The 25731-nt window shown below is 35.8% G+C and overlaps 1 protein-coding gene across 1 annotated transcript; it reads left to right on the forward strand.

Moving 5' to 3' along the window:
* Nucleotides 1-238: 238 nt before the first annotated feature.
* Sox102F (transcription factor Sox102F) lies at nucleotides 239-23971 on the forward strand. Its single transcript, XM_073975454.1, has 2 exons — nucleotides 239-256; nucleotides 21915-23971. Exons 1-2 carry the CDS (start codon nucleotides 239-241, stop codon nucleotides 23787-23789), a joined length of 1893 nt encoding a protein of 630 aa, XP_073831555.1. The 3' UTR covers nucleotides 23790-23971.
* Nucleotides 23972-25731: the final 1760 nt, after the last annotated feature.

Genomic DNA, 25731 nt, shown 5'->3' on the forward strand with positions numbered 1-25731 from the left:
CTTCATAATTATCATCGTAAAATGATGCCGCTTTTAACCAGGTACCCCATCTGGTTATAATCGGTTCTGGGGGCAATTCCTTATTTAAAATTTCATGATACTTTTGAACTCTTAGTGGTGCTTTGATAAAACATTTTTTAACACTATGTATGAATTTGTTGGCTTCTGGGAACGATGTCACGACGTCACTTGGATCATATTTGGGTAAAAAATTTTCAAATTTTGACCGGCTTTTACCATGTATGAGGCTGCATCTGTAAGGAGCAGCAACTTATTTTGCTTATTCCCCTGCGGCCACAATATTCGAATACTGTCATTCACAAATCGTGCAACAGTTGCATGATTGACTTTATCCAGCTGTTTACAATAACAAGAATGACTTTGAGTTTTCATGATCATCCAATTTCCCCACAATCAAATGCACCACATTTCTTCCTTGTCGTTCCGTGGTTTCATCCACTGATATCCAGATAGGGTCATAGTTAATGCTATCCCGAATGTTTTGTAGCGCCTGGTCATAACACCTGTCCAATTACTTCCTCCTTAGTGTAATTTCATCCGGAACAGCCTTTCCCGTGTGCTTAGTCAGGAACTTATTAAACGTGCTGTTGCTTAAAACATTCCAGGGTATGTTTGCTGCAAATAGCGCTTCGCATAATTCCATGTAATATTCATTGGTCTCATCATTGGCTTCAGTAGTTCCTTCGGTGGCTGAATCATTGGGTATGTGGTTGAATACTTTTGATCTTCTGTGACCAGACCCAGAAAAAAAGTCCTCACAAAATCATGGGTTTTGTAAGGGATTTCTGGCAGCCGTAACTACTCACAAACTCCCTTTCTTCCCCATTATTTTTACAAGGGCATGTCGCACTCAGTTTCTAGTTATTTTATGACCACTAGAATAACTAGTTATTCTGTGGCCACTAGAAGTTGAAAAGTAAGGTGAAAAAATTGAAGTTGAAAAGTAAGGTGAAAAAACAGTTAATGTAGAGAATGTGTTTTTAATTTCATCACACTTCTTAATTTTATTTTACTTTACTGTATTTCGCTGTCTGCCCGAATTGAACCCACGAACCCTCTGATTTCTAGCCAAAGACACTACACACTGTGCCACACACACGAATATTAAGGGTTGCTTAAGAACTTAAATGTGCATTGCACATGTGCACCACGAACTGTTATTATACCCTCCACCATAGTATGGAGGGTATATTAAGTTTGTCATTCCGTTTGTAACACATCAAACTAATCATTTGCGACCATATAAAGTATATACATATATTCTTGATCAGGATAAAATTCTAAGACGATATAGCCATGTCCGCCTGCCCGTCTGTTGTAATCACTCTAGCGTCCGCGAGATAGAGTGCTTAAATTTTGCACCCGAGGGTCCATAGGCAGGTCAAGTTCGAAGATGGGCTATATCGGTCCACTCTTTGGTATAGCCCCCATATAACGGTACCTCCGAATTTGAGGCATTTTGGCGTTCTCCTCCAAATTGCAGACCGAATTAGCTATAATTTGGCACTTAGGGTTCCTAGTGATCAACAAAATTATATCCCAAAGGATATGGGCATAGGTTCATGTTTTGGTATAGTCCCCATATAACGGTAGCTCCCGATTTTCGGTATTTTGAGAATTTTAGCCACAATTTTTAACCGAACTATCTGCAATTTGACATTTGAGGTTCTCAGTGGTCATGAAACAGCACCACGAAACATCGTCAACATAGGTCCATGTTTTGGTAAGGCCCCCTTAAAACCGTACCTCCCGATTTTCGGTATTTTGAGCATTTTAGTTACAATTTTTACCCGAACTAGCTGTAATTTGACATTTGAGGTTCTCAGTGGTCATGAAACATCTCCACGAAACATCGTTTTGGTATAGCCCCCATATAACGGTATCTCCCGATTTTCGGTATTTTGTGAATTTTAGCTGCAATTTTTAACCGAACTAGCTGTAATGATCGGTATTTTGAGAATTTTAGCTACAATTTTGTCTATTCAAAAATAATCGTCAATATAGGTCCATGTTTTGGTATATCCCCCCATATAACTGTACCTCCCGATTTTCGGTAATTTTCAGTGGTCACGAAATTTCTTCACTAAAATTCGTCAACATGGGTCCAGTTTTGAGGGTCTTGATTTTTTTGATGAAACTACCCTCAATTTGACTCTTGAAGTTCCCTGCAGCTATAAAAATTTTCCGCCAAAAAATTTAAAGATAGGTTGACTCTTTGATATAGCCCCGTAGGTGGTACCTTTCACCTAGCTGAACACATTTTTTTAGATTAGATTAGATAACACTGTGCAACAAAATGGAGGTGAAAGTATGGGTCACGGAAAATTCTTCTTGGGAAGAAAGGCCTTGGTGACAGATCCGCCGTGAGTCGAACTTCCGCGTTATGGCGTGATGAAATTTTTGTTAGAGACCCTGTGGGCCATCAGGAATTAGCGTTATATCTTTGTTCACTGTTGCCTAAGTGCTCTACAAAAACAACAAACAAAGATATAATGCTAATTCATGATGGCTTACAGGGTCTCTTGCCAAAACTTCATCACGCCATAACGCGGAAGTTCGACTCACGGCGCATCTGTCCTTCGGTGTTTTTAATATACACACACCAAGGGCTTTCATTTCCAAAAGGAATTACCTCTGCCCCAACAGTTGTTTCACCTAAAGCTGTTCCACCTAAAATTGTGAAAGGACCCTATTTATTCCATTTTAATTACGACTATTTTATGGTTGAGGGTATAAAAAGTTCGGCCCGGCCGAACTTAAAGACTTTTTACTTGTTTTTTAATTAACAAAACCTCGCGTGCCGACGGTGAGCGTTGAACACACAACCCTAGGATTTATAGTCGGACACACACACTGTACCACCGTCCTCATTACTTAGTGAGGAGTAAAGTAAGTAGGTTTGCCTTGTACATTTTTTGAGAAGTAACCCATTACTTTTCAGATTACTTTTCAGAAGCTTGTTTACATTACTTTGTAATGGGTTACGTAATGACTAACGGATCCGAATTTTCGCTGGGGAGGTATTCAGATGTTGCAATAGTTGAAAGAGAAGACTAGTTTCGTCCAACGCCACTTGGACTCATTAGTTCTCATAGTTCTTTGTATTGAAACAAAGAACCCTTGCCCAATTGGGGGAACTAAGTATTACGTTTATATATAACCACATTTAACAAGCCCACTGGGTTTCAAATGTCAATTCCTTTGCGTATACGTCAAATAAATCTGCCTTAAGAAGGTTAAACCTGCAAAAGACTATAATATAAACATGGCCTAAGTACGATTTTTAGGATATAAATGAAATTAAAAAATTACCTTTTTGTCGCAAGTTGTACAAATGATATCATTGCCACCTTTTTTAAAATACTTTTCGGAAATTTCACTCAACCATTACTTTTCAGATTACTTTTAATGCGAAAAGAAGCTTGTTTACATTACTTTGTAATGGATTACGTAATGACTAACGGATCCGAATTTTTGTTGGGGAGGTATTCAGATGTTGCAATAGTTGAAAGAGAAGACTAGTTTCGTCCAACGCCACTTAGACTCATCAGTTCTCATAGTTCTTTGTATTGAAACAAAGAACCCTTCCCCAATTGGGGGAAGTAAGTATTACGTTTATATATAACCGGATTTAACAAACCCACTGGGTTTCAAATGTCAATTCCTTTGCGTATACCTCAAATAAATCTTCCTTAAGAAGGTTAAACCTGCAAAAGACTATAATATAAACATGGCCTAAGTACGATTTTTAGGATATAAATTAAATTAAACAAGTAAGAAAAGCGTAAAGTTCGGTCGGGACGAACTTTTTATACCCTCCACCACAAATTTCAGCCATTTCGGTGGATTAATGTGGCCACAACCTTCAAAATACCGAAATTCGGAAGGTACCGTTCTATGGGGGCTATATGATGGCGTGGACCTATACCTACAAATTTCTGGGGGAAAGTTTTATACACCTAAAGAAGACTAAATACCAAATTTCAGCCATCTCGGTGTGATAATGAGGCTAAAACGTTCAAAATACCGAAAATCGGGAGATATCGTCCTATGGGGGCTATATCAAAACGTGGACCTATATAAACATTTTATGGTAGAAATGTTTCTTAGCCTCTGGAAACACAAAATACAAAGTTACAACCAATTCTGTGGTCAAATGGGTCTAATACATTCAAAATATATTAAAATGACGCGTACTTTATATGGGGCCTTATATGGGGGCTATACCAAAACGTGGACCTATATAACCCAACTTTGGTAGGAATATTTTTTGGCCTCTGGAGACACAAAGTACCAAATTACAACCAATTCGGTAGTAAAATGGGCCAAATATCTTAAAAATTCCTTAAAACAACGACGCGTCACGCGTCATTTTGTATGGGGGCTATACGTAAATATAACATATTTTCCCAAAATTTCATCAACCTACGTCAATCCGTTCGGACGCTAGAGTGATTTCCACAGACGGACAGACGGACAGACAGACAGACGGACAGACAGACAGACGGACGGACATGGCTATATCGATGTAGAATTGCACGCTGATCAAGAATATATATACTTTGTGGGGTCTACAATGATTATTTCGAGTAGTTACAAACGTAGTGACAAACTTAATATACCCCCATCCTATGGTGGAGGGTATAAAAATTACCTTTTTGTCGCAAGTTGTACAAATGATATCATTGCCACCTTTTTCAAAATACTTTTCGGAAATTTCACTCAACCATTTCGATATCAATTTTTTATTACACTGATTGAATTTCGGCATTTTACTTTAAGAATTTCTTTCAAAAAAATATGCTTATTTGTTGCTTGCAAAACTTGTAATGAAATGCATTTTTTATCATACTCTTAATATAATTGACGAATGACATATTTTTCATTCATGTCATTCCGGAAAACCTCATTCAATCATTGACCTGTCAATAAGCAAAGATTCTGCACGAAATGGTACTTATTTTCTTCTTTATTTGCCATTCCGTATTCGGGTTTTAGCGATCATACATTTACATATTGATAATTTGGTATATTTAACAAATCAGTTTATTAATTTATATATAGGTTTCTGTTTTTGGCGGCATTCAGAAGAGTTCTTTCATTATGGTGTCCAGTCCAATCTTGAATGTTTTTGAGCCATGATGTTTCCCGTCGCCCTCTCGGTCTTCTCCCATCGATTTTTGTTTGGATAATTATTTGCAGAAGCTTATATTTTTCACGCCTCATAATGTGACCAAGATATGCGGTTTTTTTGTTTTTATATTTTTTATTAGTTGGCGTTCGACTTGCATGCGTTCTAACACTTCGTCGTTTGTAATGCACTCAGTCCATGGGATCTTTAAAATTCGACGATATATCCATATTTCAACCGAGTTCAGTCTTTTTTCATCTACAGCTTTCAAAGTCAATGTTTCCGCAGAGTACAATAAAACTGACCATATGTAACATTTTACAAATCGTACTTTTGTAGTAAGACTTATGTCGTGGCTAAGTAAAACTTTGTTATGTTTGAAAAAATTGTTTCTTGCCATTTCTATTCGGCATTTAATTTCTCCTGATATGTCCCATTTATCGTTGATTTGAATTCCGAGGTATTTGTAGGTTGTCACTCGCTCTATTTCATCGTTATTTATCTTTAGTGGCGTATTATTGTCGGCATGATTCCTGCTTATTACCATATATTTTGTCTTCTTGACGTTGCGTCTATTAATTTTTGTAGTCCAGCTATGCTGCTTGCTACTAATACTGTGTCATCGGCATAGCGTATGTTATTTATTAAGATGTTGTTTAGTTGGATAACAATATTCTTTCCACGTACAGATTCTTCGAATATTTTCTCGGAATATATGTTAAATAAAAGAGGGGACAAAATGCAGCCTTGTCTTACACCTCTTGAAATTGGAACGTCGTCAGTTAATTCATTATCTAACTTGTCTGTTTCCAGTATTGGTTTTTAATGCAGATTATGTCACTGTCTTCCAAACCGATTGAAAGTAGGATCTCTATCAATTTATCATGATTTACCGTATCGAACGCTTTTTCGTAGTCTACGAAACATAAAAATACATCTTTTTGTACCTCTCGACAATTTTGTATTAATACTTGTACAGCTAGTAACGCTTCTCGTGTCCCCATGCCTATCTTGAATCCAAATTGTGTTTGTCCCATGTGTGCTTCGCAGATCGGATAGATTAGTTTATGTATTATTTTTAAAAATATTTTAAGAGCGTGGCTCATTAGACTTATTAGTTTATAGTCGCTGCAGGTCTTCGCATTATTTTTCTTGGGTATTGTGATAAATGTTGATTTGATCCAATCTTGGGGATATTGTCCTGTTTTATATATATTGTTGAATAGTTTTAAAAGAAGCTTGGTGTTATTTCCGTCTATTAACTTAAGTACCTCGGCAGGTATTTCGTCTGGATCTTCTTTTTTGCGCATGTTGGTTCCGATTATATTTTTTGTGACATCTTTTATGGATTTTTTCACTTGGTTCCATAGGTTTTCGACATTACATATTGTTGCATTTATTTGAAATGGTGCAACAAAATTAATATCCGAAGTTTGAAACGCAGGTAAATTTGATATTTCCCAAAACATTTATTATAAGTCAATTTGGGATTTTGACTCATACACAAGTGTTCAAATTGGTTAAACATCCTGTGAAGGTAATGAACCGTAACAAAATATATTGAAGCGAAAGGATCAGTGGAAGGAAAACAACATGTAATTTTAGTATTTCCCAATATTTTTTATATGGACAATAGGGATTTTCTTTCTAAAGTCTAACACACGTGTTCAAATGGGTTAAACATTTTATTAAAGGGTAATTTATTGCGTCAAAGGTATCACTGGAAACAACTCAGAACGTATTTTCGTTTGGATTTGTTTTAAATCAAATGTTAAATTGAAATATTTTGATATACAACACTGCTTTTTGCTCCTAAAAATGCAACTATTGCAGTCGGTACCAATATTGGCAACTATGTTCATGTGTCGTTTATTTACTAGGGTTACGACTTTTTGACCTTTTTTCTCAAAAATGATTTCCTGTAGCGAGAGTGAATGAACTTTTGCCTATTAATGCCAAAAATAACAACGTTCATTCCATTTAAATATTGAACAAGAAAAAAAGCGTTAAGTTCGGCCGGGCCGAACTTTTCATACCCTCCACCATAAAATATTCTGAACTAAAATGGAATAATTAGTTTTCATTCCTGTCCCCAACTTTAAGTGGGTACGTTAAAATGTCCGATAATGTACATAAAATGTTTCATTCGGTAGGCCCTTTTTTATGGTGCCTATATCTAACTACATATGTATGTTGACAATTTTTGGTGGGCTAGAAATTGGGAGGTACCGTTATATAGGTGTTATAATAAAGCATGGACCTATGTTGACAGTGTTTGATGGGAGCCTTTAATGTCAAATAACTCCTAATTCGGTTAAAAATTGTAGCTAGAATCCTCAAAATACCGAAAATCGGTACATAAGGTGGGAACTTCAAATAACATTAACAGCTAGTTCGGAGGTATGTGGGCTATACGAAAATATGAACTTAAATGAACAATTTTTGTTGGCTTTTAAATTTCAAATTACAGAAAGTTCGTCCAAAAAATAAAGCTAAGGTACGGAAAATCTGGAGGTTTGTTTTGGGGCTATACCAAAACGTGGACCTATGTCCACAAGTTTTGTTATATAAGTTTATTGACATTTAAGAACCCTAAATGTCAAATTATATCTACATCGGTCTGAAAATGTAGCTAAAAAGTCAAAATACCGTAAATTGGGGGTACCGTTATATGTGGGCTATACCAAAACGTAGACCGATATAGCCCATCTAGAACTTGATCTGTCTGAAAACAAAAGACGCATTTTCCCAAAATTTCAGACAATTTTGGTGGAGAGGTGTGGTGACCACTAAAGGCCTACGTACATAAGCTACCTCGCCTGCTTGCCTTGCTTGCTTCTGATAAAAGAATAAAAAAGATAAGGGCAATCCAGTTCGAAATTTGCTCGGCCTTCTTTATTCTTTTATTTTTATTATGTCCGAAATGAGTAGGAAAGCAAGGCAACCAGGCGAGGCAGCTTATGTACCCAGGCCTTTAGAACTTCAAATGTCAAATGTTCAAATTACAGCTAAGTCGGTTAAAACTTGTAGGTAAAAATCTCAAAATACCGAAAATCAGGAGGTACCGTTATGTGGGGCTATACCAAAACATGTACCAATGTTCATAATTTTTTCGAATATAAGTTTTTTGATCACTAGGAACCCTAAATATCAAATTATAGCTAATTCGGTCTAGAAATGCTACTTAAATCGTCAAAATACCTGAAATCGGGCGGTAACGTTATACGGGGGCTATTCCAAAACATTGATCTATGTCCACTAGTTTTGTTATATAAGTTTATTGACACTTAAGAACCCTAAATGTCAATTTATAGCTAAATCGGTCTGAAAATGTAGCTAAAAACGTCAAAATACCGTAAATCGGGGGACCGTTATATGGGGGCTATACCAAAACGTGGACCTATGTCCACAACTTTTGTTATATAAGTTTATTGACACTTAATAACCCTAGATGTCACATTATAGATAAATCGGTCTGAAAATGTAGCTAAAAAGGTCAAAATACCGTAAATCGGGGGGTACCGTTATATGGGGGCTATACCAAAACGTGGACCTATGTTTTGTTATATAAGTTAAGTCACACTTAAGAACCCTAAATGTCAAATTATAGCTACATCGGTCTGAAAATGTAGCTAAAAACGTCAAAATACCGTAAATCGGGGGGTACCGTTATATGGGGGCTATACCAAAACGTGGACCTATGTCCACAAATTTTGTTATATAAGTTTACTGACACTTAAGAACCCTAAATGTCAAATTATAGCTAAATCGGTCTAAAAATGTAGCTAAAGACGTCAAAATACCGTAAATCGGGGGGTACCCTAAATGTCAAATTATAGCTAAATCGGTCTGAAAATGTTGCTAAAAAGTTAAAATACCGTAAATCGGGGGTACCGTTATATGGGGACTATACCAAAACGTGGACCTATGTCCACAAATTTTGTTACATAAGTTTATTGACACTTAAGAACCCTAAATGTCAAATTATAGCTACATCGGTCTGAAAATGTAGCTAAAAGCGTCAAAATACCGTAAATCAGGGGGTACCGTTATATGGGGGCTATACCAAAACGTGGACCTATGTCCACAACTATTGTTATATAAGTTTATTGACATTTAAGAACCCTAAATGTCAAATTATAGCTACATCGGTCTGAAAATGTAGCTAAAAACGTCAAAATACCGTAAATCGGGGGTACCGTAATATGGGGGCTATACCAAAACGTGGACCTATGTCCACAAGTTCTCTTATATTAGTTTATTGGCACTTAAGAACCCTAAATGTCAAATTGTAGCTACATCGCACAGTGGTCGAAACCACTCATCTAGCGGCGCGAAATTAATAACTTTGAAACGAATGAAGATATCTTTCTGAAATTTTGCACTGTGTCTGTGGGTAATTATGGACTAAATATGAACAACATAGGCAAATATTTTGGAATAGCCCCCATATAACGGTACCTCCTGATATTCGATATTTTGAGGATTTAAGCCACCTTTTCCTTCCAAATTAGTTGTAATTTGGTACTTAGGATTCCTAGTGATCACTAAACCTTTCCACCAAAAATTGTGGACATAGGTCCACGTTTGGGTATAGGCCCCTTTTAAGGTACCTCCCGTCTTTCAGTAGTTTAGGGATTTAAAGCTACATTTTCCGACCAAATTAGGTGTAATTTGGTATTTGGGGTTCCCAGTGGACACAAAAATTCTCCACCAAAAATTGCGAACATAGGTCTACATTTTGATATAGTCCCCATATAACCGTACCGACAGATTTAAGGTATTTTGAGGATTTAAGCTATTTTTCAAGACCATTTATCAGCAAGATTTGCAGCTATTTGCAGCTAAATTTTGGTTATTCGGAATCTAGGGTGTCCAATTTAATTATTAAAAAAACAACTGGACCGAACCTCGGTGGACCTTTGTAGTTACGCTCCATCTAACAAAAGTATATTGCACTAAAAACATACAAAAACTAATAATTTTGGAAAATTTATTGCTTTATAACTATGTAACTTCAGGCCCCAAACATATTATTTTAATTTAACTTAAACCCTCCCCTATCAATAAAAAATAAACTTTGTTTAGTTTTATTAAGAATTTATTTAACAATTAAACTAATATGAGATCAGGTTTTTAGCAACAATTTTATTAAAATCTGATCCGTCAAAATTTCTTGCACTTGACACTGAGTAACTGAGTGAATATTTACAACAACAAAAAAGTAAAAACAAAATCTTAGTCAGCAGAGTGTCTGTAATCGATATAATGGAAAACATTTCGCAATTTTGTACTTTGATTTTTTGACTTTCGCGCCCCTAGATCAATGATTTCGTCCTCTGTGCATCGGTCTAAAAATGTAGCTAAAGACATCAAAATACCGTAAATCGGGGGTACCGTTATATGGGGGCTATACCAAAACGTGGACCTATGTCCACAACTTTTGTTTTATAAGTTAAGTGATGCTTAAGAGCCCTAATTGTCAAATCAGAGCTAAATCGGTCCGAAAATGTAGCTAAAAACGGCAAAATACCGTAAATCGGGAGTACCGTTATATGGGGGCTATACCAAAACGTGGACCTATGTCCACAAGTTCTCTTATATAAGTTTATTGGCACTTAAGAACCCTAAATGTCAAATTATAGCTACATCGGTCTGAAAATGTAGCTAAAAACGTCAAAATACCGTAAATCGGGGGGTACCGTTATATGGGGGCTATACCAAAACTTGGACCTATGTCCACAACTTTTGTTATATAAGTTTATTGACACTTAACTAAATGTAACTAAAAGCGTCAAAATACCGTAAATCAGGGGGTACCGTTATATGGGGGCTATACCAAAACGTGGACCTATGTCCACAACTATTGTTATATAAGTTTATTGACATTTAAAAACCCTAAATGTCTGAAAATGTAGCTAAAAACGTCAAAATACCGTAAATCGGGAGTACCGTTATATGGGGGCTATACCAAAACGTGGACCTATGTCCACAAGTTCTCTTATATAAGTTTATTGGCACTTAAGAACCCTAAATGTCAAATTATAGCTACATCGGTCTGAAAATGTAGCTAAAAACGTCAAAATACCGTAAATCGGGGGGTACCGTTATATGGGGGCTATACCAAAACGTGGACCGATATAGCCCATCATCGAACTGGACCTGCCTGCAAACAAAAGACGCATTTTCCCAAAATTTCAGACAATTTTGGTGGAGAGGTGTGGTGACCACTAAGAACTTCAAATGTCAAATGTTCAAATTACAGCTAATTCGGTTGAAACTTGTAGGTAAAAATCTCAAATACCGAATATAAGTTTTTTTGGTCACTAAGAACCCTAAATATCAAATTATAGCTAATTCGGTCTAGAATAGCGAATGAAATCGTCAAAATACCTGAAATCGGGCGGTAACGTTATATGGGGGCTATTCCAAAACGTGGACCTATGTCCACAAGTTTTGTTATATAAGTTTATTGACATTTAAGAACCCTAACTGTTCTTAAATGTCAAAATACCGTAAATCGGGGGTACCGTTATATGGGGGCTATACCAAAACGTGGACCTATGTCCACAACTTTTGTTTTATAAGTTAAGTGATGCTTAAGAGCCCTAATTGTCAAATCAGAGCTAAATCGGTCTGAAAATGTAGCTAAAAATGTCAAAATACCGTAAATCGGGGGGTACCGTTATATGGGGGCTATACCAAAACGTGGACCTATGTCCACAACTTTTGTTATATAAGTTTATTGACACTTAAGAACCCTAAATGTCAAATTATAGCTAAATCGGTCTGAAAATGTAGCTAAAAAGGTAAAATACCGTAAATCGGGGGTACCGTTATATGGGGGCTATACCAAAACGTGGACCTATGTCCACAAATTTTGTTACATAAGTTTATTGGCACTTAAGAACCCTAAATGTCAAATTATAGCTACATCGGTCTGAAAATGTAGCTAAAAGCGTCAAAATACCGTAAATCAGGGGGTACCGTTATATGGGGGCTATACCAAAACGTGGACCTATGTCCACAACTATTGTTATATACGATTATTGACATTTAAGAACCCTAAATGTCAAATTATAGCTACATCGGTCTGAAAATGTAGCTAAAAACGTCAAAATACCGTAAATCGGGGGTACCGTTATATGGGGGCTATACCAAAACGTGGACCGATATAGCCCATCATCGAACTTGACCTGCCTTCCAACAAAAGACGCATCGGTCTGAAAATGTAGCTAAAAACGTCAAAATACCGTAAATCGGGGGTACCGTTATATGGGGGCTATACCAAAACGTGGACCGATATAGCCCATCATCGAACTTGACCTGCCTGCAAACAAAAGACGCATTTTCCCAAAATTTCAGCGTCCTATCCCCATTTTTGTGGATGCTAGAGTGATTACCACAGACGGACGGACGGACGGACGTGCACAGATCGACTCAGAATTTTACCCTGATCAAGAATATATATACTTTATAGGGTCTCAAATGAGTATTTCAATGTGTTACAAACGGAAAAACAAATTTAATATACCCTCCATACTATGGTGGAGGGTATAAAAAGGTCCCGCACAAACCACATTCAATTTATGTGATATCCATGTATCATCTAATATATAAAAGACAATGTGTGTATGTTACTATGTTTGTATGTTCCGAATAGACTCAAAAACGGCTGAACAGATTTTCTTGAAATTTTCAGATAATGTACAGGGAACACCGGTGGTGAAAATAGGCTATATATTTTCTTGAATGGTCGTCGCGGAAGTGAAATATCGCGGTCATTCCAAATTATTCAAAAACGAAAAGACTCGAAAACGGCTGAATAGATTTTTTGGAAAATTTCCTATAATGTACTGGGAACACCGGTGGTGAAAATAGGCTATATATTTTCTTAAATGGTCGTCGCGGAAGTGAAATATCGCGGTCATCCTAAATTATTCAAAAATGTACTATTTCAGATAGTATAGCAAATTTTAGTAAGCGTGACTATAAAACCGCTATAACACTGGCTTCTATGTGTGGGATAACGCGGTCAACGCCATATTTTGAAATACAGTAAAATCCCGATAACTTGAGATGTCACGATAAAGCAATTCCGAAAAATCGATTGGGAAATCTTATAAAATTTTGTATGTGAAGTTTTTAGGTCTGAGAATAGGTCGTAATCTATTTATTTAACCCGCTAAGTGTAGTGACCGGTGGTCTCCCCCACAATTTTTTAAGAAAACCGCGAAATTCAAGATACTTTTTAATATATTGTTTGCAATACTATGGTAATTACTGTCTTGACCCTGAATGGTCGTCGCGGAAGTGAAATATCGCGGTCATCCCAAAATTTTCAAAAATGTATTATTTCAATTAATTAGAACGTTCGTAAGCTGTTTTTATACGACTGAGAGTAGTGACCGGTGGTCCTCCCCTACAATGTTTTTAATAAAATCTGAAATCGCGGTCATCACAAAGTTTTCAAAAATGTATTATTTCAATTAATATACATAATTTTAGTAAGCGTGACACAAAAATGATATAAACACTAGCTTGAACAAGTGGTAGTGGCCGGAGGTAGTGACCGGAGGTTCTCCTTCAAAATTTAAAAAAAAATCTGAAGTCCATGATATTTTTGAACGTATTGTTTACAGATTGTTTGCAATACTATTGTAATACGGTCTTGACCCTGAATGGTCTTCGCGGAAGTGAAATATCATGGTCATCACAAAATGTTCAAACATTTATTATTTCAGATAATATACATAATTTTGTAAGTGTGCATAAAAAACGCTACAAACCCTGAACACTTAACAATAAGTGGGATAGCTCGATCAACTCCACATTTTGGAATACAGTGAAATCCCGATAACTTGAGATGTCACCAGACCGAAATTCCAGAAAAATGATTGGACATCAGACAAAGTTATTGATATACAATACAATATCATCATTAGAATCAGAATACCGCGATAGTGTCCGATTTTTGAAAATATTACAATTACGGATAAAATCTCAAAATGTGGGAAGTGAAACTTCATGAGCATTGATTTCAGTTTATAGTTTATAGTAGTAATTTTTTATGAATTATATAAATGGTGCCATACATATACCGAAGGAACATACATTTCGCTGAGGGGTATTTTACCATGCAATAGTGGTAAAATAGAGCGCGTAGAAAAAAGGCGTTACGTTCAATCGGGCTGAATGAGGTTAAATCCACCAAAAATAGAGAAAATTAGTCGCCATCGTTCTATGGGACATATGTATATCAAAACGAGGACGTATACTGAAAATTTTCTGCAAGACTCTTTACGACCCCCAACAGTGGCTATATCTCCGAACTTTCGAAAATCGGGAGGTACTGTTTTTTTGGGAGATATATCAAAACGTGAACCTATAGCTGTTGCACTCCGAGCGCAAAGAAAAAGGCGTGTCTTTCGGTCGATCCGAATATTTATGCTCTCATCTTTAAATTATATTAAAACCAGGCTACAGCCATTTTGGTGTGATAATGATGTTAAATCCTGAAAAAAATAGTGAAAATCAGCCGGTACCGTTCTATGGGAGCTATGTATATCAAAACGTGGACCTATACTGACAATTCTCTGCAATAATATTTATGACCCCAACCGAGACCAACAAACCAATATATAGCAATGTTAATTGACCTGCACCGACCATTATATGTGGGTCACAAAGCGCTTTAAACTGTCCATTTATGGTGAAGGGTATAATAAAAGAGATTTTATATCTTAAATTTGGGAGATACTATTACATGGAATTTATGTCAAAACATTGACATCAATACTGGACAGATAACTAAAGTTTACACAGAGAACCCAAACAACGGGCCAGCAACGCAGACCGGGTCAGCTAGTAATATATAATATATGATATAAAATTATATGTATGTAATAATATGACGACAAAATTTATGAGAAAAAAAGCTATGTCATTCTGGATATGTCGTGTGGCTTTAACGATTGTTTTGAGTTATTTATGTGCTTAAAGTGACTCCAAAATTTTTCCAAAAAGCTCATCTATAAAAACTTTAAAAGCTTTTTGTGCATGAGCTTTTTTCTATCGAATCACTTTGTAATTAAGATTTTATCTAAACTAATGCAAAAGCTCATCAAAACATAACACTGGGATATGAGGTTGTAAAAAAGTCATAACCCTATTATTTACATTTTTCAAATAACGGTAAACCCAAACACCCAAAAAACAAACATGAGCGGAAAATTAGAAAAAAATATTAAATAAAAATAAAATGGATGTAGCTTTAATTTAATATAAATCGTAAACAACATATTTAATAGCAATTTGTCAGATTATTTTGTGTAGTATTCCATTCCATTTTTAATTTGCAACCAATTCTTTTTGCAAATTCGCGTATGTATACGTAAACGAAGATCAGCTGACTGGCATCTTATATCATTTTAGACTAGTCTAAACAACTAGGATTTGAAAGTTGGATTTAGAAGTCGAGTCGATTTAAAATGACTAGTCTAAAAGGTAAATTTAGTTTTTCGCAAACATTTATTGCACGTACCTTAGAGAGTATCACTGGAACAATTTAAAATTCAATTTGAATGGAATTTTGTTTTTTTTTTCCATTGTAAGTGTCTAGATACTGAAATTTTCTGAATAATTACATAAAAATGTTTATTTATAAATAAAATCCTAAAAAATTAATAATTTTCTTAAAATTTGTAAAAATATTTAAAAACTTAAATTTTTTGAATATTTCGCATATTTTTTGCATATATTTTGCATATTTTTTGCATATATTTTGCAGTTTTTTTTTGCATGTTTTTGATATGACCCCAAATATCGTAAAATTGACCCTCAAACGTCTAGATCCAAAATTTGAGTCCAATCGAATAAGAAATAAAAACATGCTAAAATCCGATGTCTAGTCATAACTATTCTAATAAAATTGGTATGTTATTGGGAACCGTCGCGTTTAATAGAACTTGCGTTATCTTTATAGTGATTTTGATGGAAATTTTCCACAAAAATATGAAAAATTGTTTTCGAAACGTTGCATTTTCTGGTACTATGAATACGGTGATTGCTGAAACCATGTTGTCATATTTTGAAATAATACAAATTCAGATTTTCTGAAATATTTCTTTATAAAGGAAACCATATTATGGTTGTTGGTCGCATTCACTGCTAAACCTAAATAACGACGGGACGTACACAAATATTTCACCTACCTCAACAAGGCTCTCTGAGCGTCCGTATTACCCAAATACGTTGAGTACAAAATCACATTTAAAACAACAAATCCGCGACCAAAACTTATTTAAATGTTTTCATTCATAAAATAAATAATTTTCCTTTGCAATTAATTGGATTTCAGGTTTTGTTGGGCTTTTGTTTTCAGAATACAAACACACACACATACATACAAAACGTTCTGTCATAGTTGAGTTTGTTCAACTAAAAAAAGTATACGCTCGACGTATTTCGGTAGTTCACATAAGAATACATGTGTTCTACTTTTTTCACCACACACGCCCTGGGTATACGGACGTATATAGGTATGGGCCTCACTGCTAAACCTAAATAACGACGGGACGTACACAAATTTTTCACCAACCTACCAAAACAACGCTCTCTGAGCGTCCGTGTTACTCAAATACGTTCACATTTAAAACACAAAATCCGCGACCGAAACTTACTTAAATGTGTTCATTCGTAAAACAAATAATGTTCCTTTGCAATGAATTGTATTTCATGTCTTGTTGGGCTTTTGTTTTTAAAATACAAAACACACACACACATACAAACAATAAAGTTCTGTCAAAGTTAAACTTTTTCAACATACAAAAAGTATACGCTCGACGTATTTCGGTAGTTCACATAAGAATACATGTGTTCTACTTTTTTCACCACACACGCCCTGGGTATACGTCTGTAAATAGGTATGGGCCTCACTTTAAAAATCAGTGTGGTATAGGGTGCCGCCCGACTACAGCCTTTCTTACTTGTAATCTCTTGCATTCCACTAAAATTTGGAACTATTGAAGTTTCAAATTGGTTTTTAATTTCAGAACGTGCAATGTATTTCAAACTCCTGTTCTAATTTCCATAAGGCTCAAATTTGTCTGTGTGTGGTTGTTGTAATTTGTGAGACTCTACATTTTGTTAGATCTATGACGGATTTTATGTACATAATTTAAACGAATATAAAGGGTGATCCAACTAGAGGTACTTTTTTCAATAGTCGTTTATTGACTGATCACGTGTGAGTCGTGTCATGCTATCATTTTATTTTTATTTAGTATTGTTTGGCATTTTATCGTGGACAGTCTTACTATTGAAAAATGTTGTCAAATCTTTAGTCCATATTTATATTAGGCAATTTTCCTTGCGGCAATTGTAAGTTTGATGGAGAGATAGATGAGGTATATGGTAACCCTTTGCCTCTCAACACCCTCGCTCACCGACAAACTGACAATTGCCGCAAGAAAAATTGCCGAATGTAAATATGGACTTATTACGAAAATTTAATTTCTTTGAGGAATGTGTTTCGAGCCAAATTTTGTTCAGCGATTAGGCCCACTTCTGGCTTAATGGGTATGTAAACAAGGCAAATAGCCGCTTTAATGTTAAGACAACGCTAAAGAGATTCAAGAGGAGTCACTTCATCCAGAATAAACAACGGTTTCGTGTAGTTTGTCCCCTGGTAGAACCATCAGCCCACATTTCTTGAAAAATGATGTCGGTGAGAACGTAACCTTCAATAGCGACCATGACGACGCTTCTTCAATCAATGGATTTATTAAGAGAACACTTCGATGAGCAGAGAATTTCAGGTTTTCGGACAGTTGATTGGCCACCAAGATAGTGTGCCTGCAAACAAAAGACGCATTTTCCCAAAATTTCAGCGTCTATCCCCATTTTTGTGGATGCTAGAGTGATTACCACAGACGGACGGACGCACGGACGAGCACAGATCGACTCAGAATTTTACCCTGATCAAGAATATATATACTTTATAGGGTCTCAAATGAGTATTTCAATGTGTTACAAACGGAAAAACAAACTTAATATACCCTCCATACTATGGTGGAGGGTATAAAAAGGTCCCGCACAAACCACATTCAATTTATGTGATATCCATGTATCATAATATATAATATATGATATAAAATTATATGTATGTAATAATATGACGACAAAATTTATGAGAAAAAAAGCTATGTCATTCTGGATATGTCGTGTGGCTTTAACGATTGTTTTGAGTTATTTATGTGCTTAAAGTGACTCCAAAATTTTTCCAAAAAGCTCATCTATAAAAACTTGAAAAGCTTTTTGTGCATGAGCTTTTTTCTATCGAATCACTTTGTAATTAAGATTTTATCTAAACTAATGCAAAAGCTCATCAAAACATAACACTGGGATATGAGGTTGTAAAAAAGTCATAACCCTATTATTTACATTTTTCAAATAACAGTAAACCCAAACACCCAAAAACAAACATGAGCGGAAAATTAGAAAAAAATATTAAATAAAAATAAAATGGATGTAGCTTTAATTTAATATAAATCGTAAACAACATATTTAATAGCAATTTGTCAGATTATTTTGTGTAGTATTCCATTCCATTTTTAATTTGCAACCAATTCTTTTTGCAAATTCGCGTATGTATACGTAAACGAAGATCAGCTGACTGGCATCTTATATCATTTTAGACTAGTCTAAACAACTAGGATTTGAAAGTTGGATTTAGAAATCGAGTCGATTTAAAATGACTAGTCTAAACGGGCTATAGAGTGGGCGAAAGTATCACTGAAAAGGAAGGGAAAGGTAAATTTAGTTTTTCGCAAACATTTATTGCACGTACCTTAGAGAGTATCACTGGAACAATTTAAAATTCAATTTGAATGGAATTTTGTTTTTTTCCATTGTAAGTGTCTAGATACTGAAATTTTCTGAATAATTACATAAAAATGTTTATTTATAAATAAAATCCTAAAAAATTAATAATTTTCTTAAAATTTGTAAAAATATTTAAAAACTTAAATTTTTTGAATATTTCGCATATTTTTTGCATATATTTTGCATATTTTTGCATATATTTTGCAGTTTTTTTTTTTTGCATGTTTTTGATATGACCCCAAATATCGTAAAATTGACCCTCAAACGTCTAGATCCAAAATTTGAGTCCAATCGAATAAGAAATAAAAACATGCTAAAATCCGATGTCTAGTCATAACTATTCTAATAAAATTGGTATGTTATTGGGAACCGTCGCGTTTAATAGAACTTGCGTTATCTTTATAGTGATTTTGATGGAAATTTTCCACAAAAATATGAAAAATTGTTTTCGAAACGTTGCATTTTCTGGTACTATGAATACGGTGATTGCTGAAACCATGTTGTCATATTTTGAAATAATACAAATTCAGATTTTCTGAAATATTTCTTTATAAAGGAAACCATATTATGGTTGTTGGTCGCATTCACTGCTAAACCTAAATAACGACGGGACGTACACAAATATTTCACCTACCTCAACAAGGCTCTCTGAGCGTCCGTATTACCCAAATACGTTGAGTACAAAATCACATTTAAAACAACAAATCCGCGACCAAAACTTATTTAAATGTTTTCATTCATAAAATAAATAATTTTCCTTTGCAATTAATTGGATTTCAGGTTTTGTTGGGCTTTTGTTTTCAGAATACAAACACACACACATACATACAAAACGTTCTGTCATAGTTGAGTTTGTTCAACTAAAAAAAGTATACGCTCGACGTATTTCGGTAGTTCTCATAAGAATACATGTGTTCTACTTTTTTCACCACACACGCCCTGGGTATACGGACGTATATAGGTATGGGCCTCACTGCTAAACCTAAATAACGACGGGACGTACACAAATATTTCACCAACCTACCAAAACAACGCTCTCTGAGCGTCCGTGTTACTCAAATACGTTCACATTTAAAACACAAAATCCGCGACCGAAACTTACTTAAATGTGTTCATTCGTAAAACAAATAATGTTCCTTTGCAATGAATTGTATTTCATGTCTTGTTGGGCTTTTGTTTTTAAAATACAAAACACACACACATACAAACAATAAAGTTCTGTCAAAGTTAAACTTTTTCAACATACAAAAAGTATACGCTCGACGTATTTCGGTAGTTCACATAAGAATACATGTGTTCTACTTTTTTCACCACACACGCCCTGGGTATACGTCTGTAAATAGGTATGGGCCTCACTTTAAAAATCAGTGTGGTATAGGGTGCCGCCCGACTACAGCCTTTCTTACTTGTAATCTCTTGCATTCCACTAAAATTTGGAACTATTGAAGTTTCAAATTGGTTTTTAATTTCAGAACGTGCAATGTATTTCAAACTCCTGTTCTAATTTCCATAAGGCTCAAATTTGTCTGTGTGTGGTTGTTGTAATTTGTGAGACTCTACATTTTGTTAGATCTATGACGGATTTTATGTACATAATTTAAACGAATATAAAGGGTGATCCAACTAGAGGTACTTTTTTCAATAGTCGTTTATTGACTGATCACGTGTGAGTCGTGTCATGCTATCATTTTATTTTTATTTAGTATTGTTTGGCATTTTATCGTGGACAGTCTTACTATTGAAAAATGTTGTCAAATCTTTAGTCCATATTTATATTAGGCAATTTTCCTTGCGGCAATTGTAAGTTTGATGGAGAGATAGATGAGGTATATGGTAACCCTTTGCCTCTCAACACCCTCGCTCACCGACAAACTGACAATTGCCGCAAGAAAAATTGCCGAATGTAAATATGGACTTATTACGAAAATTTAATTTCTTTGAGGAATGTGTTTCGAGCCAAATGTTGTTCAGCGATTAGGCCCACTTCTGGCTTAATGGGTATGTAAACAAGGCAAATAGCCGCTTTTATGTTAAGACAACGCTAAAGAGATTCAAGAGGAGTCACTTCATCCAGAATAAACAACGGTTTCGTGTAGTTTGTCCCCTGGTAGAACCATCAGCCCACATTTCTTGAAAAATGATGTCGGTGAGAACGTAACCTTCAATAGCGACCATGACGACGCTTCTTCAATCAATGGATTTATTAAGAGAACACTTCGATGAGCAGAGAATTTCAGGTTTTCGGACAGTTGATTGGCCACCAAGATAGTGTGATATCATACCGCTAGACGTTTTCCTGTGGGGATATCTAAATTCTAAAATGTATGCGGACAAGCCCGCTTTGATTCAGGCCCTGGGGCAAAAAATCACGTGTGTCATTCGTCAGTTACCAGTCGAAATGTTCGAACGATTCAACCGGCCAACATTTGATAGACATAAACTTAAAAAAAATAATGTCAAAGAATATTCTTTCAAATGATAATAAACTTTTCCATTCAATTGGAATTTTGTGTGTTTTTTCTTTAAAAAAGTTAGGAACCTCTAGTTAGGATAGGGTGATACTTAAGCAACGAGCGAAAAACTAAAATAAATGTAAGTCAAAGGGCCGTTTTTATAAGTTACTTTTTGCTATTGGTTGGATTATAAAATAAAAAATGAAGGCTTAAAAATATAAATTTTCTTTTAGTTTAATGATCACTTTTAGATAACGAAGGTTAAAAGTCTGTTCTGAAAATCAAAAAGAAAATATATAATAATTGTGAATGTATGTATAGATGGAACAGAAAGTCGTGATTTCGAAAAATAAGGTTAAGTTTGGTTTGATTTCTGGCCTTAATTTAATTTGGTCAGGCTAACACTGTGAACTATTTTTATATAGGTTTCGAGAAAGTCTGATGTGACGTATGTAGATAATAGTTTACAGCATCATAGAAAGCAATTGGATACTTTACAGGATGATCGTTTGTGCCATTTAAGCAATCGAATAAGTAATGCAGAAATTCAGCGATTTGGGAAGCAACAACCAACGTCATCATTTACTCCTATTTCCTTGCCACCTTCACCGCCCCCATCATCATATAACATTGCTGTACCGGCCGTAACAGCCTGTGATTTACCGTCAGCATTGCTACCACATCCCGCAAAGTTTGCCATACAACCAATGTGGTCTACGGCAGCCATGGCCGCTGCACACATACATGCAGCGTTCGCAGCCGTATCAGTAGCCGTGAGCAGTGACCCAACCAATAGTAGTGACATTTGTGGCAAACTTCCGAAAGTCGAATCGGTTTTACCGGATAATGGTGCTGCATTGGTGCATGAATGTCCTCGTTCGACTGATGTAGATGTAATGCCTTGTGGTGATCCTGATTTGAAACTCAGTGATGTTATCACAAAAGCTGCAGCGTTGTCGCCTACGCATATGAGGAACGTCATAAGCAATAACCGATTGGTTGTTGCACCTCCGGTTCCTGCAGTGTTGTTGGCTGACAACCCAACGATTCCCATGGCACCAGAGCCAGAGTCTGGCGTTGATGATGAAATTGATGATTTTTCAGATACGATTGGTAACGAGGATTCGAAAACTTTGTCTCAACAAAATTTACACGTAATTACTAATGAAGCAAAGACTTACAACAGCGACGGTACAGATGTGCCTTTGAATTTATCGAAACCCCGATCATCATCAGGCCCACAACAACAAATACAACAACAAGAGAGCGGTAGTCTTACCCCAGTTTCGCTCGAAAATGTTTCATGCAATTGGCAATCTATGTCTAGTGAGGACACAAAACTTTTAATATGTCGCCTATGGAATATACCACCAATTGATGAAGTTGAGTCCGTCGGCACGAGAGTGGCGGTAGCTCCAATAGTACCCGTACCCCCTATTGTTTCCATGGCTACTAGCGACAGTGAAAATACATCCATGTCACAACCAATATCTGGTAGAAGTGGCAAGATAAAAACATTTCCATGTTCCGCCAAGAAACCAGTTCTGGAACAATTGAATTCACTTCAAAACGACCAGCAGGAAGTTGAAAATCAACATTCTATTTCTTTCTTAGCTAAAGAGGGACGATCCAATACACGCGAGGGACACAGTTATGGTCATACATACCATAAGCCACACATCAAAAGACCCATGAATGCATTCATGGTGTGGGCCAAAGATGAACGCCGTAAGATTCTAAAGGCTTGCCCCGACATGCACAACTCAAATATATCAAAAATATTGGGAGCCCGTTGGAAAGCAATGTCTAACATTGACAAACACCCGTATTACGAGGAACAATCTCGCCTTTCGAAACTTCACATGGAAAAACATCCAGACTACCGGTATCGTCCTAGGCCAAAACGAACTTGTATTGTCGATGGTAAGAAAATGCGAATTTCCGAATACAAGACACTTATGCGCACAAAACGAGCCGAAATGCGAGAAATATGGTATAGGGATGCTGCACCTGGTGTCAGTGTAACACCACCAGGGGACAGAAGATTCTGCCATATGTCACACTGCGATGATGAGGATTTCCAGGTAACGATGATGGCAGCTGGGGGCAAATCAAAGGACTTGCCAAAATTTGAGAAGACGTCTTTAGACAACGTCGCTGACAGTAGTTCAAATGTTTTGGAATGTCCCAATACCAGTGATAATGACATCAATACCGACTACCAATCAAAATCTCTAAATCGTCCAGCGTTATCCCTTGATGACAATAATATCAGCATGCATTCTCGTGACGATGATTGAGTCGATGGCTATAACAATGACCGTAAAACATCAACTGAAATAAACATTTTGATGAAGCATAAGGGACTGGACATTCAACGCATGAAGATCTTTATCGTGAAAAGAAAATTTTATGGCGCTAAACCTAAAATAATGATAAATAAATTGAAGAAAATTACCAACACATTCAAATAAATACTAAACCGTATATGTTTTATTCACTTGGGAACAAAATTCATTCTATTTATTCATCATGACAAACAAATACAGTATGGGGAGCTCATATTCCCTTAAAAATGAATATAATCGTTATTAATTACAACAATTAAGAAAGTATCTGCCAGCTGTGTTGACGGAGATAGATCCTCAGCCTATGACTAAAAAAAGAAGCAAACACAATAATTATGCCGTATATAAAATATATTAATAATAATAATATATCACGAGTTTGCTTCAAAATATGTGGATCTTTAGGTATGGTAATGTGGGGCTATACAAAATCATTGACATATACCAACAATTTTAGAAGGCAAACTTCTGATTCAGTGGGAACACAAAATATTAATTTGCTGTTTCACTAAGACGATTCAAAATCAAATTCGTTCGAACTACTACCAAACTTCTGTTTTTTTTTTTTTTTAAAAAATATTTTATTCATTTTTGTTTTCAATCAAACAAAAATTCTCTACAATAGCAGATGTTTGGTAGTATTTCGAACGAATTTAAATTCGAATCGTCTTAGAGGCATAAATTGCGTTAAACTAAGTTTGGAAGTAATAAATAAGTATGGTCTTACTCCGGAAAAATTTTGCCGTTGTAATAGGGCCCGTGAAAACAATCGTCTGCAAACAATTTCAAATAGATCTGAGACTAGTCCTCAAAATTTTGTGTTGGAGGTTCCCTAAGGACGGGACCGATATAGTCCATATTCCAACCTGATACATGAGTGGATGAAGTAACACGATGTGCAAAGATTGGACTAATCAGGAACTCCCTGTGAGTGTTATCTGGCAGATTTTCCATTTTGGTCCGGGTTTCTTGGAACTTTTAGGTCATTATCTCAGGAAGTATGGACTTGCTCCCGAAAACATTTGCACCTGCCGCAAAAATCTCAACACGATCGAAGAGGAGCTCTTAAACTTCTCATTCCGAATTTTGTGTGGGGGTACCAGAAGGAGTGAACTGATATAGTCCATATTCGAACACGTTTTATATCTGGAAAGAATAATATGATGTGCCAAGTTTGGACAAAATATATTGCTTTTACAGAAAATGTTGAACTTTTGTTTGGAAGGTACCCGAAGGAGAGGATCGATATGGCCCATGTTCGAACTTAAACTACGTTTGGACAAATGCTTTACAATTGAAATGCTTTACAATTCAAAAATAGGTATTTTCTACCTCATTTCTTCGGGTCCATTGTCAAACCAAGCTATTCATTGAGGATATTAAATTTATCAACAGATTTTGTCTCTAACCTTTCTTTTCTCTTACGGACTTTGTCGGATTTGTTCGACCATTTATGTTAGTTAGGATTTATTATCGCCCATATCCCCTATCTTTATCCTAAAGCGATCGAATTATAAAAGTTGAAAAAATTGTAAAGTCGAATTCTTCCGCTTATTGAGAATTATATGTTTTTAGTTTTTTTATGGCTGAAGGACCATTGAACATTACCATTTTAGGAGATTTGTAAATATATAGTTTTTCTTAATAGGAGAGATACCGTGCCACCGAATTTTATGCCTCCATGTGCCACGGCACATTACACAAAATTTTATGAAAATCGGTTTGTTAGTTTTCGTGACATAACATACTGTCCCGTGGTCGGGACTTCGGCACCAAGAAATTGGTCGGGGAGCAACAAACATTGTCTCGAGAATTAATTTGCAAGCCGATGCATTCATAAGGTTAGCAAATATAGCGATTATAAAGCAATAGGCCCCCGAAAATCATCAACAAA

The sequence above is a fragment of the Musca autumnalis genome, unplaced genomic scaffold (assembly GCF_047663935.1).
Source record: "Musca autumnalis isolate F117 unplaced genomic scaffold, ASM4766393v1 scaffold_3, whole genome shotgun sequence".
NCBI lineage: Eukaryota > Metazoa > Arthropoda > Insecta > Diptera > Muscidae > Musca > Musca autumnalis.